The 17135-nt window shown below is 36.4% G+C and overlaps 1 protein-coding gene across 1 annotated transcript in view; it reads left to right on the top strand.

Moving 5' to 3' along the window:
• The window catches only part of LOC107714061 (C-C motif chemokine 2-like), a 3357-nt gene extending 1611 nt beyond the window's left edge, over positions 1 to 1746 (top strand). Inside the window, exons 2-5 of the mRNA XM_016519764.1 lie at positions 1 to 35; positions 1029 to 1106; positions 1237 to 1366; positions 1480 to 1746. Coding sequence (XP_016375250.1) covers positions 1043 to 1106; positions 1237 to 1366; positions 1480 to 1576 — 291 coding nt within the window. The 5' untranslated portion in view covers positions 1 to 35; positions 1029 to 1042 and the 3' untranslated portion in view covers positions 1577 to 1746. The remainder of the gene's footprint in view (positions 36 to 1028; positions 1107 to 1236; positions 1367 to 1479) is intronic.
• Positions 1747 to 17135: the final 15389 nt, after the last annotated feature.

Raw genomic sequence — 17135 nt, 5'->3', positions numbered from 1 at the left:
CCCTTACCTGGTACCCCTTACACATGCAACTAGAAGTAAGTGCACAAGAGTTTCCCATGTCTGAAAAATGCCAAAAGCTCACCACTCAGTAAATCTACACTATCTCTAATACTACTTCAGAGTGGCCCACAGGCCCACTCACATCTAGGTCTGCACTGTAAAAACCATACTGGGATGATTTCAGTTAGTCTAAAATGTTTATGTGCCATTTTAAAAAAGACAAATCTTCATTTTAGTCGAACTCAAAATATCATTTCAGAGCGAATGGAAACCCTTAAGTAGATCACAACATTTTTGTCACAAACTACAAATGAAAAGCTGCCATTTTCCTGTCATTACGTTTGCATATTTTAATTCTGTGAATCGGTTTAACTGGTGGCTGAATTATTCTAACTTCTCTATTAGACCAACAAGTGTCACTAGAAACAAGAAGTGGTTTTGTTTTCTTAGAGCAGGGGTTCTCAGTCTTGTTTCCAGTGGTCCTTAAGTTATTGCTTTAATCAAACACAACTGAATCAGTTAATCAAGGTCTTAAAGGCAGGGTATGTGATTTTGTGATTTCAAATATCAACATTGGCTACCAGAAATCACTTACTCTGCCTTTAAGGGTTTATATGCGAGTAAGGGGTCAAGGTTAAGCACCTGATATTTGATGACAGCACAATTCAAAATGTATCATTAAAATCTTCAGATTTAGTTCATTTAATGCTGAGCTTGACAGGCCTGCAAAAGAGGAAGTTGTGTGTTGTTTTGCTGAGGCATGTTTTCAGTGAATCTGAAAGAAAAGTACTTGGCACATTTTCACATGAGTGACAAAACAAAACGGATGAGGAAAAGAAAGCTAAAAAAAAAAACTGCTCTGATTCTGCAATGTTGATACTCAGAAATGGATTTGCATGAATGTCTTTATGAGGAATATGTCTCCGACTATGTATATAAGAAAGTGCTCAGACATTATTCTGGACACATCAGCTGTGAGATCCTCAAGCTCTACAGAACTTCTACTGATTCTTTCTGTCATTGTGAAGAAACATCTTGAAGAATGAGAAGCCTGATGTCTGTGCTGTTCCTGGTGCTCTTCTGCTCTGTGCAGATGACTTCAAGCGGTGAGGGCTCTTTTTTTATTTTCATTTTTGAATCAAGACAAAATGTATTGTTTTCAGATTTGCATTTGGTGATTTAAAATGTGGCGACATGATCATATTGAAAAAATTGTCTTATTTCTCCACATTTTAGCTGTCATTTCAATTGATGCAGCACAATCTAAGTGTTGTGGAGAGTTCACTGATGTGAAGATTCCTCTGAAACAAGTGACTTCTTACTACAGGACCACCAGCAGCAGCAGCTGTGTCAGACGCGCTATTGTGTGAGTATCATCAACATTATCTCATTTTCAAACTGTAAAATTCAATTTGTATGAGACGCTCCTTAAAAAAAAAAACATTGACCTAAATCTTATTTTTGTTTCTTTCCCATCAGGTTTCAGACAAAATCAGGGAAAGAGTTCTGTGTTGATCCAGAGACCCCCTGGGTGAGCGGCTATATTGCTAAAGTGGACAAAAGAACAACAGTCTAAAAGAAGCTACGCTGTTTTTGAGCTGTGCATTTCATATTGTATATTCAATCCTTGTGTTATTTCCAATGTGCATATAAAATCATCTATTTACAGGATAATTTATGTGATTGGTTAAGTTGTTTTAATAAAATATCAGTGATAGAATTATCATAATGTGGTCATGTTTTTATTCTCTATTCCATACAGGTATTACATTTTATTCAAATGGCTGTGTTTGTTATTATGAAACAAAGCATTTGTTTTAAATATCTCAGTCAGTATTATAGATGTATTATAGATGATAAAGTATTAAAGTAGATGGTAAATGATGATAAAACCATGCTAAAAATTCTTGCTTTTTTCTGCTGATGTCACAAACTGCCAGATTCAAACAGGTTTTGCACCTTCAAAGAAAGACACTGAATCACTCATAATCACACAAAGGTGCTCAGACAACCTTTAAAAAAAAAAAAGTCAAGGTTCTAATATTTTAGCATCTAATATTTTATTAAAGTACAATTCAGATTTAATCATCAGATTTAGCACTGAACATGACAGGCCTGAAAGAGGAAGTTGTGTGTTGTTTTCCTGAAGCACATTTTCTGTGAATTTGAAAGAAAAGTATACCTTCCACTTTCTTACACGAGCAACAAAGCAGAAAAAGGATGAGCTAAAAACAACTCTCATTCTACAATGTTTATACTCAGAAATCGATTTGCATGAATATCTTTGAGGAATATGTCTCTGACTATGTATAAGAAGGTGTTCAGACATTATTCTGGACACAACAGCTGTGAGATCTTCAAGCTCTACAGAACTTCTACAGATGTTCTATTCTTTCTGTCATTGTGAAGAAACATCTTGAAGAATGAGAAGACTGCTGTGTGTGCTGTTCCAGGTGATCTTTTGCTCTGAGCAGGTGACTTCAAATAGTAAGTTTTCATATTGAATTTATTAAAAATGTATTGTTTTCAGAATTCTTATGGCAGGTTTAGTTTAATTTGTTGCATTTGGTGATTAAAAAATATAGATATAACAACTTGAAATCTTCATTTTTCTTTGCATTGTTTTGCATGAAAATAGGTTTGTGATACTTTTCATATCTCCTTATTTCAGTTCTCTATTCAATTGATGCGGCACAAGTGCTGTGGAGAAGACATCACTAATGTGAGGATTTCTGTGAAACAAGTGGTGTCTTACTACTGGACCAGCAGCAGCTGTCCCAGACACGCTATTGTGTGAGTGTCATCTTAGCTATTATTTCATTTTCAAACTATGAAGTGAACCTCCATGAGACACTCTTCTGAAGTGCTTGACTTGAGTCATGTTTTTGTTTTTCCCTTCAGATTTAAGACAATCGCAGGGAGGGAGGACGCCACAAAACCAACAGCTTCAGAAAAACTTCTGCTGCATTGACAATTGCTACTACAGGAAAGACTCAGAGTCTCACAGTCTGAAAGAAGCTACACTGTTTCTATTTGATCTCTGCATTTCATACTGTATATTCGGCCACTATCTCTGATGTGTGTATATATATATATATATATATATATATATATATATTTCTACAAAATAATTCATGTGAATGAATCCAACTGTTTTAATAAAATATAAATGATAAAATATCATAATATAGGGATTTTTTTTCCTTTTGTGTATTTTGAAAGCAATCTTTTTGTTTAAATTGTATTTAAACATTTTTATTTTAAAGACAGTAGTAAAGATAGATGGTTAATAAAAAATAAAATAAAAACAAATATAAAAAAATTCAATAAATATAAAAATAACTGCAATGCTCTGCATCCATATCGACAGCAATTTCTTCTAGACAACAAAGACACTTAAACAACCCCTTATATGACTGTAAATGTTTTAAAAAGACAGTTACTCACAAAACAATGATAATCATATTTCTTATGTGTGTAAAAGAAAAAGTGTATGGTTTTTATTCAGAGTTACCCCTTCATTAATTATCATTTTATTACAATCTAATATGTGTCATATGTTCGCAAAGTGAAGAAAATTTGTTTATTACTGTAAAGAAACATTGAGGTTTCATGTTCAGTGCTTAAAATTCACACTTAAATGTGACTAACAAGGCCAATCTTGGGCAAAATGTTCAGTCTGTTGCAGCGCATTACAATACAAATGTACAAATGTGATGCAATACAAATGGTGGAAAATGCAGAGTAGGTGATATTAAAAACACATATTCCATTTACAATAAATCTGCTTCCTTCTTAGTGCAGCATGTAAAAACTGTGGGTAAAACATCTGTTCTCCGCTTAAGAAAGTCTATGGGCTTCATATGATGGTTTAACTGCCTCATTTGGAGAAATAATTCTCAGTTATGAGAAGTGGTCTCCCATATGAAAATTAACCATGGTTTTACCACAAATAAAACCAAAAAACCATGGTTACTATAGTTAAACCACGGTAACTGCAAATTAACCATGGTTTTGCTACACTAACCATAGTTTAACCATGGTACTGTATTTGTAGTAAAACTGTGGTTATAATGGTAATCAATACGCCAAAAAATCTACACTTTTACTATAATAAAACCATGGTTAATTTTCGTAAGGGCTGCTAAATAGAAATGTGAAGAAAAACTGTTGTGGACAAAAATACTAGTATCTAAGATAAAGCAGTGGAGGAAAGTCAAGTGTAAAACGATTAAGGTCAATGTTAACGGGTTAAACGATTGCAGAAATGTTATTCATTTTAAGGGTTTAAAGTGTAGTCTTATTTAACATTGTGTATTCTTTGAAACAAGCAGCAGAACTCACACAGAACAGAACGAAATGTTATCATTTCATATTAAGTAAATGAGTACATTTCATATAGGCTAATAAATGCAGATGAAAACGCAATGCCATTGGTATGACAACCGAATATTCATAAGGATTCATTTGTAAGCGTGTAAAGTTATTCATATGTAAATATGATTTACATTATAGGTGTTGTCAATATGTCAGTACGTTTAGATGCTGTAAATAGGTCAATATTGTACATTTCTGTGTCTATTGCAAACGTAAGTAAATGTACGTTTTGTAGAACCATTTTACAAAAATACATACAAATTCTCATGAGATCACATTTTAATGCCAAATATTCTGAGAAGAGAGACGTAGGGCCTACGTCTCTCTTCTCAGAATATTTGACCCTGTGAAATATTCAGACACCGTTAATGCTAAGACAACTTGAAGGAAGAAATATAAATTGTATCCTTCCTTATAACTCTAAGGAGAAATAAAACGGAAGTAGAAAGAGGATGAGAAAAAGAAACAGTTCAAATCAGCCATTTCATCATATGTTGGTCCCCAGTATGCATTTAATTGAATATCTGTTGGAGGAATATCTCTTATACTCAGTAGGCTATATAATGAGAAAAAGGTATTCTGGGCATGGCACTCTGAAATGTCGTCTCAGAATACTTGCCCCTTTAAAATATTCTCACAGGTTTCTTTAAAAGCATAGTCCACCTGAAAATGAAAATGTTGTGATTATTTACTCACCTGCGTGTCTTTCAAAACGTTTCCTCTGTGGAGCGTGAAAGAAAAATTTTAATGAATTGCAGATTTTTCAAGATGCTATTTTCTTACAAAGTAAGTTAGCAAAAACCATGGCAGTGTCTTAAAAGAACAGTTCACTCAAAATTGAAAATTTGCGGCAAATTGACTCATCCTCAGACCATCCAAGATGTAGATGAGTTTGTTTGTTCATCACAACAGATTTGGAGAAATGTAGTATTACATCACTTGCTCACCAATGAATCCTCTGCAGTGAATGGGTGCCGTCAGAATGAGAGTCCAAACAGCTGATAAAAACATCCCAATCAGCTGCTTGAACTCTCATTCTGACGGCACCCATTCACTGCAGAGGATCCACTGGTAAGCAAGTGATGTAATGCGAAAATTCAAGAAATAAACTCATACATTGGATGACCTGAGGGAGAGTACATTTTCAGCAATCGGTCATAAATTTCAGATTAAAATTAGACCAGTCTATATTTTGATGTGACAGACTTAAAAATGTTATGACTCATCTTAAAGAAAAGAAAAAAAAGATAATAGACCAGGGCTTAATTTGAGCCGGATCCTGCCAGAACAGGGTATAAAACCTCACGTGGTATAAAAACAACAATAACACAAAACACAATATGTTTCATATATATAATAAATTATACATATACGTATATATACAATATAACATGCACATTTTTAAGTACATTTCACGTTATTTATTAGTTAATATTTTTTTATTAAGTGGGATTCAGACGTGAAAAGCGCTGCGTAATTACGTCATGTACGCAGACCACCTAATTGTCTAACTGTCAAAACTTAAAGCAGTCAGATCAAGGGTCGGAATCGTGCGCCATAAAAATGTCAAAAAGACAGTTAAATTTGTTATCATTCTTCAAAAGAAAAGGAGATGATGATGCTAAACGAACCAGGAGTGAAACGACTATACAGGAGGGCGGCTGCGGTACCGAGCAGGTGCAGGATGCTACCGGCGCCGTTAACGAGCAGGAGGCTATCACCAAACTCAGTCTAATGTTGGATGAGTCGACCAGCTTAAATAAAAAGAGTGCTTTGATCATATACGTTAGGGTTCAGTTGCCAGGTATATGGACATGCCTACAAACATTTTTACTGAACTCGTAGAGCTAGATGACCTAACTGCTGAATGAATTGTCCGTCATCTATTATCTGCTTTGGAGCGTTTCAATTTGACTGAGGAATTTCTTTCTAAAACCCTCATTGGAGTAACATGTGATGGCGCTTCTGTTATGTTAGGGCGCAAAAGCGGAGTAGCAAGTAGGCTCAGGGGTGTTTTAGACAACTAGATAAGGTAAGCAAGCGTTTGTTTATCTATTAATATTATAGACAGCTTTGTGTAATTGTGAACTGTGAAGTATGCTATACCTATTGCGAAATTAATTACTAACTGCAAATGCTGCAAGTTCAACAGTTAAGCATGAGGTTGATGTGGGCTTTTGAGTGTTGTGAAGATTAGTACAATAGTAAGAGGGTAGGCTATTTGAGCACATAGCATGCTGTTTTCAGCACCGTTTTTTGTACATTACGGGACCTGCACCTGTCTCGTCACCCCTCCGCTCTAATACGCGTTTTGCGTTCCGGCACCTCTTGATTTACAAATTAAGCACAGTAATAGACTAATTTGTAAGACTAGTCTGAACCAGTTTATGCAGTGACTACTGATCACCATCATTAGTCGCTTTCATTAACTCATTATTTTTATTAATAATATGTCCTTTTGAATTCCACAGAAGAAAGAATCTCATACAGGTTTGGAACAACAGTGAGTTTGTATTATGGGGTGAATTGTTCCTTTTCATTCTGAATATGGCCGATTTAAATTAATTTGTGTTTGCATCAATTATATTATTATTTGAATTTAATTAATATATACCAAATTATACTACCAAATTATATTACCAAACTCCCTATTTCATGTCTAGAAAGATGGTTTGTCTTTTCAGGAAAAACATTATTTTTACCATAAAGAAAAGTAGTAACAGACACAAAAACAAAAAAGGGAAAAGATATGGATCCTCATTCAGTGTTGCTTCAAAGTTCTGTGAATGTCTACTCCAAGAACTTCTCTCTCCTTCACTATATAACAGGGACCAAGCAAATCATTCAGCACACACTTCTAGACCAGATTTTGTGTGAGCAGATACTCTGAAGAATGAGGATCCTGATGTCTCTGTTGCTGCTGGGGCTGTTCTGCTCTATTCAGCTGACTTCAAGTGGTGGGTAGTGATTTGACATTATGTACTTCAATGCAATGACCACTCAATGCAATTCATTTCAGGAAACATTTGACAGTGTTTAATTCAATCTATTAATTCCGTTAGCATTTTTGCATGTCCATGCATTTATTTAAACGCTGAAGGTTTAATAAATAAATGTATATTAAATTTAAAGGTAAACTTTTTGACGTTTTGACACTAGTTCTAATACGAATTGAATTCTTTCAGCTCCTAATGCACTTGAAGCACGATCATCATGCTGTTTCCAGTTCTATAAAAAGAAAATTCCTTTGAACCTGGTGGTGTCTTTTTACCGGACCAGAAGCAACTGTCCCATATCAGCTATTGTGTAAGTGTCCTCTAAAGATTTTCGGAGCCAAACTGAACGAGTCTATTTGGTTAAATCTCTTACTTAGAAGTTGTTTTGATGTTTTCTCGGTTACGAACAGCTGCTGGAAGGGAGTTCTGTGTAGATCCAAACAGCAGCTGGGTGAACAGCCATATTGCAAAAGTGAACAGCAGAACAACAACAGCTACTACAGCAAAGACTCTAAGCACTACAGTATAAATACTGTATCTTGTTCAGTATTTAATGGGGAAAATGTTCATAATTATTTCTCTATCATTTCTGTAGAGCGATTATTTATCATGCTTTTATTCGAATAAATGTTATTATTAATATTTCATTTGTTTAAATTATATTACATTGTACACCAGCTGCATCAAACGCAGTTTTCTGTATCTTTAAATCAATGTGAAGTTGCATTGTTGTGTTTTGTGGACTTTTAACATGTCTTTTTTATAATAAAAGTGAATTTCTAAAGTTGTCTTCTGATTGGGATCTTTCATAATAATATGTAATTTTCCATCTTAGCTGATTCAAATAATGAGCATTTGTTTTTCCAGCTCATTTTTTAGAATGAATTAATGCTGTATTGGGAATTTAAAAAATGTATTGTATATTTCAAAAATAGTGATTTATCTGTTGTGGTCATAATGTACAATCTGCATCATAATACGATACTTCAAATAACAAACTGACAAAAGCAGGTTTTCCAGTATATTAATTAGTAATATTTTCCATTAGTAATAATGTTTTTTAAGTATTATATACAATGCTAACATGTAAATTATTTAATTAATGTAGTGTTTATCACACCTACTAATTTTCTCTCTCTCAGTATAAATGAGTCTTAAACATATATAGCAGCTATTATTATAAGAAGGATGCATTTGTGGATTCACTCTCAAAAAAAGTTCACCTTACCTAAAGGGTCCATATTGGTATCCTAAAGGTACATAGCAGCCGATGAGAATCGCAGCACCTCGGACCCAGACGTCAAGGTGCAATTCAAAATAGTAAGAGTAGTAGTTTTGAGTATATGGCCAAAATTTGAACCGAAACCGCTACTTTAACAGAAACTTTGACATGGATTAAGCTGCCTGTAAGTACGTGAAATGATCTAGGTTTTCTTGTAAACTCTGTCACTGGGGTGGTAACTTCTTAAAAGGTACAATTTTGTACCTTTTGGACCAATATGGACCCTTTAGGTAAGGTGTACAATTTTGTACCTTTTAGGTACTAATATACGTATACACTTTAAGTAACCAACTACATAGCAAAACCACAAACGTGGATGATCCTGCTGAAAAAAACAAAACAATAGAAACCATCACAGAAATTCTAATGGTTTCCACTATAACTACCATTACAAACATTACAAACCATCAACTATTAACCATTAAAACCATTAAAAATTGTTTCCTGTTGTGTGTTTTGGGCCATATTCCATTAGGATAGTAGTTTTAACAAAGGCAAAAAAAATGACCACTAGAGAAAACCAATAAAGCCAATTCAATTCCCATTATAACCAATAAAACCATTACAAATTCTGTGATGGTTTCTGTTCCTTTTAAAAGGTAAGACGATGTCACTGGGTCAAAAAAAAAAAGTACACCTTACCTAAAGGGTAAGGTGGTCCACGTTTGTGGTTTTGCTATGTTAACATTGTTGGTTACCTAAAGTGTACACATATTAGTTCCTAAACAGTATTATAGGTCAAATAATATTAATAATATTTTCTGTTGTTTTTACTAGTTAGTTAGTTAGTTAGTTTGTTTGTTTTTGGCTACATTTATGTGACAAACTCGCATATCCTTAGTAAAACTGCAAGTGGATAAAAAAAAGAAATCATTTTAATTTCCTTTCGAGGTGTAGCTGGAACACCATGCACTTCACACAATTCACTCTCATAGAAAAACACTTTCACTTTCATCAAACGTTTTATTTATGTTAAAAGTTAGAAGACGCTAACAAATGAACAATACTAGGGTTTGCCAACAGACCACTAGGCCTATTTTAAGAAGTAGGGTATTTCCTGTGTGAAATGCAATGTGCTGCATTTACTCTTATGCATTTTTAGCACCTAACAGCTACGCAAAATAAAGAGGAATTAGAGGGTTCAGAGACAGAATGCTTTCTACTTTTCTACGAAAAGATTGTGTTACTGGCTCAGAGAATCAACAAGGGGATTTCTTTCAACACGAAAACGAATTCACCATCTCTGTTTGATGGGCTGCTGACAAGTTAGAAGACGCTAACAAATGAACAATACTAGGGTTTGCCAACAGACCACTAGGCCTATTTTAAGAAGTAGGGTATTTCCTGTGTGAAATGCAATGTGCTGCATTTACTCTTATGCATTTTTAGCACCTAACAGCTACGCAAAATAAAGAGGAATTAGAGGGTTCAGAGACAGAATGCTTTCTACTTTTCTACGAAAAGATTGTGTTACTGGCTCAGAGAATCAACAAGGGGATTTCTTTCAACACGAAAACGAATTTACCATCTGTTTGATGGGCTGCTGACAATTCACCACATATTCTTCTCTTGACGTATACCTGGAGAATGAAGACCTTCATGAAGTCTTCATTACTGTTTCTGATACTGTGCAGTGCTCTGCATTTTACTTCAGCTGATGAATCTCTTTATTTTAATAATCAAATCAGATTTTAGCTGTTTCTTTCTGAAAATGCTGGATAACTATTACTTGCTGTGTATTTAAAACCTGAAGAATAAAAACTAGTGAAATCTCTCATATATGTTAATAGTAGGATACAATCCAAATTTGTTGTTCCACAGAATATAGGGCATTGCTAGTGTAATGTGCTAGGCTGACATTGTAGTGTCACATCTGCAGGAATATTGTACATACATTTGGAGCTGCGAGGTGTGTACGTCTTCCTTTTCTTCTTCTTCTTCTTCTTTCTCCAAACAGAAAAAAAAAGCCTTTCTGTCATTGGTCAGGTTTCGCGCTCATTTTTTAAAAACTGTATTTGGATTTACAGTAAATGAAAAATACTGTATTTTAATGGCGCCAAGAGGATATTTCCCATAATGCAACTTTAAAATACAGTAATATACTGTGTAACTCTTTTACAGTAAAGTACAGTTCATATTACAGTTAAATACTGTGTAATTTACAGAAATCGCTAACAGTATGCTGTTTTCTGAAGAACAATCTTGTCTTTGAGTATTTGTAAAATTCTGCTCAGAGTAATATAACATTTTATCTCGCCAGCAGCTCAAAATCTTCCAGTCTCCGAAAGGTGTTGTTTAATTTTCCAATTCCTTATATAACATAATTTTTTAACGCATATTTCATGCAAGCACTTTCAACAAATATATGTGGACTTTTTTCCCTCAAGGTTATGACACCTAAAAGTCGATTTTGTGAGAAACCAGACGTCTTTTTGATAAAGACAACGACGTGGGCTTCTTCATTGAAAATGCAATCCAAAATGATACTGTTTAAACGTTTAAACTACTATCATTTGCTTTTAATTTGCTGTTAATCTCCTCATTAACAGAGCTGGTGTGATCGGACAAACAACACTCACCACAATCGACCCTCCTTCACTCCCCTCTATAGGTATACCTACTTCACCCCAACAATCCACACCACTAATCCCTGCCAGTCTCCACCACCCCTCAAATTCCATGCCCATCCCGGCAACCAGTCCTCCCATCCTGCCAAAAGCCTGAAACACACTGTACGATTTTCAGCTGTCCCAGACGAAAGATTGGCATTGTGAAACAATTGTGGCGATTTCTGTGATCATGGCTCCTAATCGGCGGTCCTGTGTCGTACAGTGAGACCGTTGTCACGGTCTTGCGACCAAAGATGGCCTACGTTAATTTTCTGACAGTGTCAGGAATTCAGCATGATCATCGAAGTGCGTTTGCTGCTACGACCCACATTTACTCATGTCATATTTTCTGCATAATGATGCATTTAAAAGTTAATGGCCAAATGGATGTTTATAAAAGTCCACATTATTGTTGCAGATGAAATATTTACATTGATATAACATTGAAAAAAATTTTTTTTTACTAGGTTAAATGTTGATTATTAGTAATTCAAACCTATTTATCCTTTTCCTTAGTTGTCTGATTAGTTGTCCTGTTCACCTAATGTCTCATTAATTAATTCATTAGCTCCATTTGTTTGCCCTGTATATAAACCCTGAGTTCTCCCTTTGTACAGCTGCTTTGCCTGGAGCATGGGCAGCAATTCCTTGAGGCCCACACAAGTAGATTTCTCGATCTGGTGTGCCTCGCCACCTTTCCAGATCGTTTGCTGTGTGCCTTTCTTTCTCACCAGCCTGAACATGGAGTCTTGTGGGTTCTTAGGGGAATTTAGCAGAGTTTGTTGAGTGGGTGCTGATGAGTTGTGATTCTCCATTCACCATCAGCCCTGCCAAGGAAGTATTCACCAGCCCCACTCCAACTCCAGCGCTGCCAGGAACCAGCCATCCACCACCGACCACGACCGACATGAAACAAGCCTGAGTCTGTGCCGGTAATAAGGACAAAGTATGACATCGCCCTGGAGCCTGAGCCACAAGGAGTATCTGACCCGGTGCGTGATTTGTCAACACTGCAGATCGCTGAGGGAGTGTTAGTGGAGATTGACGGCTTAGACAAAAGCCCACTCCACACTCCCGCCTCTGTGAGTTGAGTTGAGCCTGGCCTTTGGAGCTTATTATGAGGAATTGAGAGACTTATTTTAGGAGGATTTGATTGATTGGTTTGGAGAGGTTATTCCCAGTATCCTTGAATCTCCTGCATCTCCGCTGATTCCATCCAGCCCAGAATCTCGTCACTGCAGGTTTCGCCCAGCTCTTGTTCTCCTGTGTTCTCTCCCAGCCTCCCTCTCCCACCCCCTCAATCAGCCAGTTCCTCAGCTCCACCTCCGCTGCTGTCCTTCAGCCCCTCCACATCTCCCACGTGCTGTAAGGATCTGCTATGTGTCTTTAGGCAACCAGCTCCATCCAGCTTCAGGCCACCCTGTCTCCAGCCTCTGTGCCCATCACTTCACCTCGGCCTGTCAACACATCGGTTCCCCTTTGGCTCCTCCCTCTCTCGGCTCCAAAGGAAACCATCGGCCATATGGTTTCTCCGGGCTCCCTCTTCCCTCTAGCTCCACCTTGGTCAGGTGTTGACCTATCTGCGCCTTCAGCTCCGTCTGGCTCCACCTTTCCCCTGGCTCTGCCTTTGTCCTTGATCCAACGGCTGCGCCTCTGTCCTCTGGTTATCCGGCTCACCTTGGACGCTCATTGCTGTGGCTCCACCTCTGTCTCCAGGACCATCAGCGCTGTGTGGGGTCATCAGCTCATCTGCTCCACCTGGGTCTCCACCTCCAGTGGTTCCATCGGTTGTCCCCAAGGTGTCATCTGCCAAGTTTACACTATGGCTCCTCCATCCCTCGACTCCACCCTGTGGCCTCGTTTCTGGCTGGTCTCTGGACCAACACCTGGCTCCTCTGCTCCTGACTCTATGATTGTTTTCTGCCCTGCACTCTTTTTCCTCTTCCTTTGCTCTGCACCCTCCTCCAGAGCCCCCCACCCTCCCTCCTCTGGACTATGCATGGTGCGAGGATGCTTCTTCCCAGGAATTACTTGTAAGTTTGTTCAAGTATGGTAGATAAGAGAATGGTTGTTTTCCCAGTCAGCTCATATTTCAAGAATGAAAAATAGTAATTGATCTGTTATGGTAATTATTTACAATCTGCATCATAATACAATACTGACAAAAAACAGGCACATTTTTGAAACTTTTATGGGCTATTTAGGCCATCATTAAAACAATGAAATCCTTTATCAAAAAAGGACAATAGCAGTCCATTAAGCATATTTTAAACAGCAACAGATTTCTATGCAATTTAAATGACTGTGGCGTTAAAGAGGGATGTAACACCCTGTTTGCTCCAGGTGTTATACAGACATATATTAGAATTAAAGTTAAACTCAGAGCATGTATTTTCACTTATATCCAAACAGATGCTAATGAATGAACAGTAAAGCTTCAACAGCAGAACAGTAGGCCGAATATAAGGCAACTGTATAGGAGTTCATTTTAATAAGAAGACTTTTGTGAACAGAAGTAGGGTATTTACGTCAAATGCATTATTTTAGCACATTTAAAACCACCTCTACATAAAGAGGAAGAAGGTTCAAAGACAGTGTTGTTTTGTACTTAGAAAAGGCTATGTCACTGGTCCAGAGAATAAGCATAGGGGATTTCTTTCAACATGAAAACTAATTCACTGTCACTATATAATGGACTGCTGGCAGTTCACCACATGCGTTCACTCTCCCTGTCTCTCATGTGGTGTATCATACCTGGAGAATGAAGACCTTCATGAAGACTTCATTACTGTTTCTGATGCTGTGCTGTGCTCTGCAGCTTACCTCAGCTGGTGAGTGTCTGTTTCTGTCATAGAATGTAAAAGTTTCAGGCTTCAGATTTAATCTTTTAAAGAGGAAACTTCATTTGAACAAACTAAAACAGTTTTTAAATCTCTTTCTGATAATATTGGATAACCTGTATTTAATCTGTATTTTAAAAACCTTTTCAGACACAATGTCAAGTGACTTGGCAAACAGTATCTGCTGCTTTAATGAAACCAGTAAAATACCTCTGAAACAGCTGGAGTCTTATTTCTGGACAAGTAGAATTTGCCCCCTCGAATACATTGTGTGAGTATCCCCCATGTTTAGATGTACACCTATATTATTAACATGCTAGCACTTAATTGTACAGTCCCGTTCCGTATGCACATACTATGTACTTATTATAATAATTTCAATAACTGGGTAATAATTAAGTACTAACCATGAACCTAAACCTAATCATAACCCATGTAATTACCTTATATTAGCCAGTACTTTCTTAGGTCGGCTAAGTACACAAGTGCATGTACTGTAAAGTAATATGCAACCACTGACATTTATTATTTACTCACATTCATGTTGTTCTAATGCTTTTGTCTGTAATCTTCTTTAGGTTCGTAACAGTTAGGAAGAAACAATTCTGTGGAAACCCTGAAAATGCCTGGGTCAAGCGGGCCATGAAGCACATAGACAAGAAAAGTGCTTCAAATTCAGCAAAATGAAACTTGGAAGATATTTTCTACACAGATACACCCCCACCCCCATATATGATTAGAATTGTAAAATAACTTTTCAGAGTGTTATTATTGTCATGTACATTATTCAAATATTATTTGCCGTGTTGTCTATTATCTAAGTATCTGCCTTTTACCATTTACCATGACTATTCAGTTTAGATTACTGTTTTATTGGATTTTGTGTCAAATAGCAGTTTTTGTGTAAATAGTATTTACTTATGTTTTAATATATAAAAAAAATATGAATAAGTCTTTGATTTCTTTCTTTCCATTGATGCACATTATTGTTTCCAAGTAAATTTTCTAAAAAGCGTCTTACAAATATTATTGTTTAAATTGCATTTATGAAGTCTATTTTATGAACAAAAGAACATTGAATACTGTAATATTCTAAAGGCTTTATTATTATTATTATTATTACTACTACTTGAAAATAGGACACAACCACTTTTTTGAATATTCCACTAGAGGGCACACGTACATCATTACAGATGAATCAAACCGTTAGCTATAAGAGAATGTCTTCATTTAAAGGTAACGTCAAGAGACGATGTTGTAAAGTAGTAATTTTTCATTGATTGTGGTAGGCTATAATAACACTTGCTGGATTTGTGCTGGTCAGACGAAGTTGAAAGAGCATTTAAACACAGCTAGGATTATTTTAATAAACTCTGCTAATTTTGCAATGGCTTCGTCTCCTGCTTTCTGCTCTTCTACTTGTAGTGATGGGAAGTTCGGATCATTTTACCGACTCGGACCTTTGAGTCTCGTTCAGCAAAATGAACGAATCTTTTTTCGAGTCATTTCGTTCATTTTAACAAAATATAATTAAAATGTTACGTGTTACTTCCCTAATATGTCTGCTACTTACGCAAACGTTGATCACACTACAAACAATACAAAACTGCTATAAGAAACAGAAAAGATTAATTCATTGTTTACCTGAGTCTTCAGTCTATGATTAGCTCACCTCACCTCTTATCTGACAAGTCTTCGGGTTTGGGCTTATGGGTCTGTCACGTGATGAACGATCGACTCGAAAAACCCGAAGACTCGAGATGAACTAATCAATACTCTTTCCGGCTCAGACTGCATAGGTTAAACTTATGGGGCTGTCACGTGATGAACGAACGACTCGGAAAAACCCGAAGACTCGAACCAGGTGAACTACTTGACTAATTCCAGTACAGAACCTATAGGATGTTGCGCATGCGCGACTGAACGAATCACTCCCCGAGACGACTCGTTCTTCCCGAGTCACATTAAAGATTCGTTCAAAACGAACGAATCGTTCAAGAACGACCCAACACTATCTACTTGATAAAATAGCTTACAGTAAAACACTGATTTTGCGTGCCAGACAGGACTTGCTGTTAACTGCTTTTGTGAACCAGTCAAAACAATGCTGACAGGTTGTGGGTAGGCCTAGCCTAGAAACCATGTATCATTTTGTGGACAAAGCCCTAAGAACTTAAAATGGGTGGACTTCATTAATTTTAAGTGTTGTGTTTTAAGGGAGATTGTTTAATGCCGATGATTTCTTTGAAGAATTATGATGTTTGATTGTTATTCACTTGACGATTTGTATGTGTTCATGATGTTTGAAGGTTTAGGTTATGTATAGCTATATGCATTTTAGTTGCAGGTTAAATGCATTCATGTCCCCTCTGAGTTACATGATTAAATAGATCTATATGCCGCTTCAGATGCAGATTCCAGAATTTTTTTCTTATGTTGGAATGAAAGTGCCTCTTATGCTTATCCAAAGATACAAAATGTTAGAAAGAGTTCAAACTGAACACAATCTTGCTGCTTTAAATGTGTATACACATTTTTTTATATTCATTTGCTCCTTTTCCATTTTGCATTTACTTGTACTTTTACTTTCAATACGTTTAACATTAAAAAATACTTTTCATACTTAAGTACAATAATTATCACATAAACCCTTTACTTAAAGCAGCACTACGTAACTTTTTCATAACTTGTTCAAAATTTGCTAAATGTATATAATGAGCGAGTACATCATGATTCATCTTCCAAACCGCGTTTTTGTCTTATTCCGAATCACTACAGTACACTTATAATAAGTACTTATATTTGGACTATTGTAGCCTGGTCGGGTCTTCACCGCTGCGGAGTAACACATACCTGCGTGAATCGCCATAGACATAAACTTTAGCGAAGTAGCTCCGGTTGGAATGTTCTTCCGCGGGATGTGTGCAGTTCTGTTTATTAACCGCTAGAGCGCCAAAAGGTACATAGTGCTGCTTTAATTAAAGAATCCTGAAAAAAAGTATCACAGGTTCCAAAAAAATATTAAGCAGCA

The sequence above is a fragment of the Sinocyclocheilus rhinocerous genome, unplaced genomic scaffold (genome assembly GCF_001515625.1).
Source record: "Sinocyclocheilus rhinocerous isolate Xijiao unplaced genomic scaffold, SAMN03320098_v1.1 scaffold568, whole genome shotgun sequence".
NCBI lineage: Eukaryota > Metazoa > Chordata > Actinopteri > Cypriniformes > Cyprinidae > Sinocyclocheilus > Sinocyclocheilus rhinocerous.
This window is presented reverse-complemented; position numbering and strand designations above follow the sequence as displayed.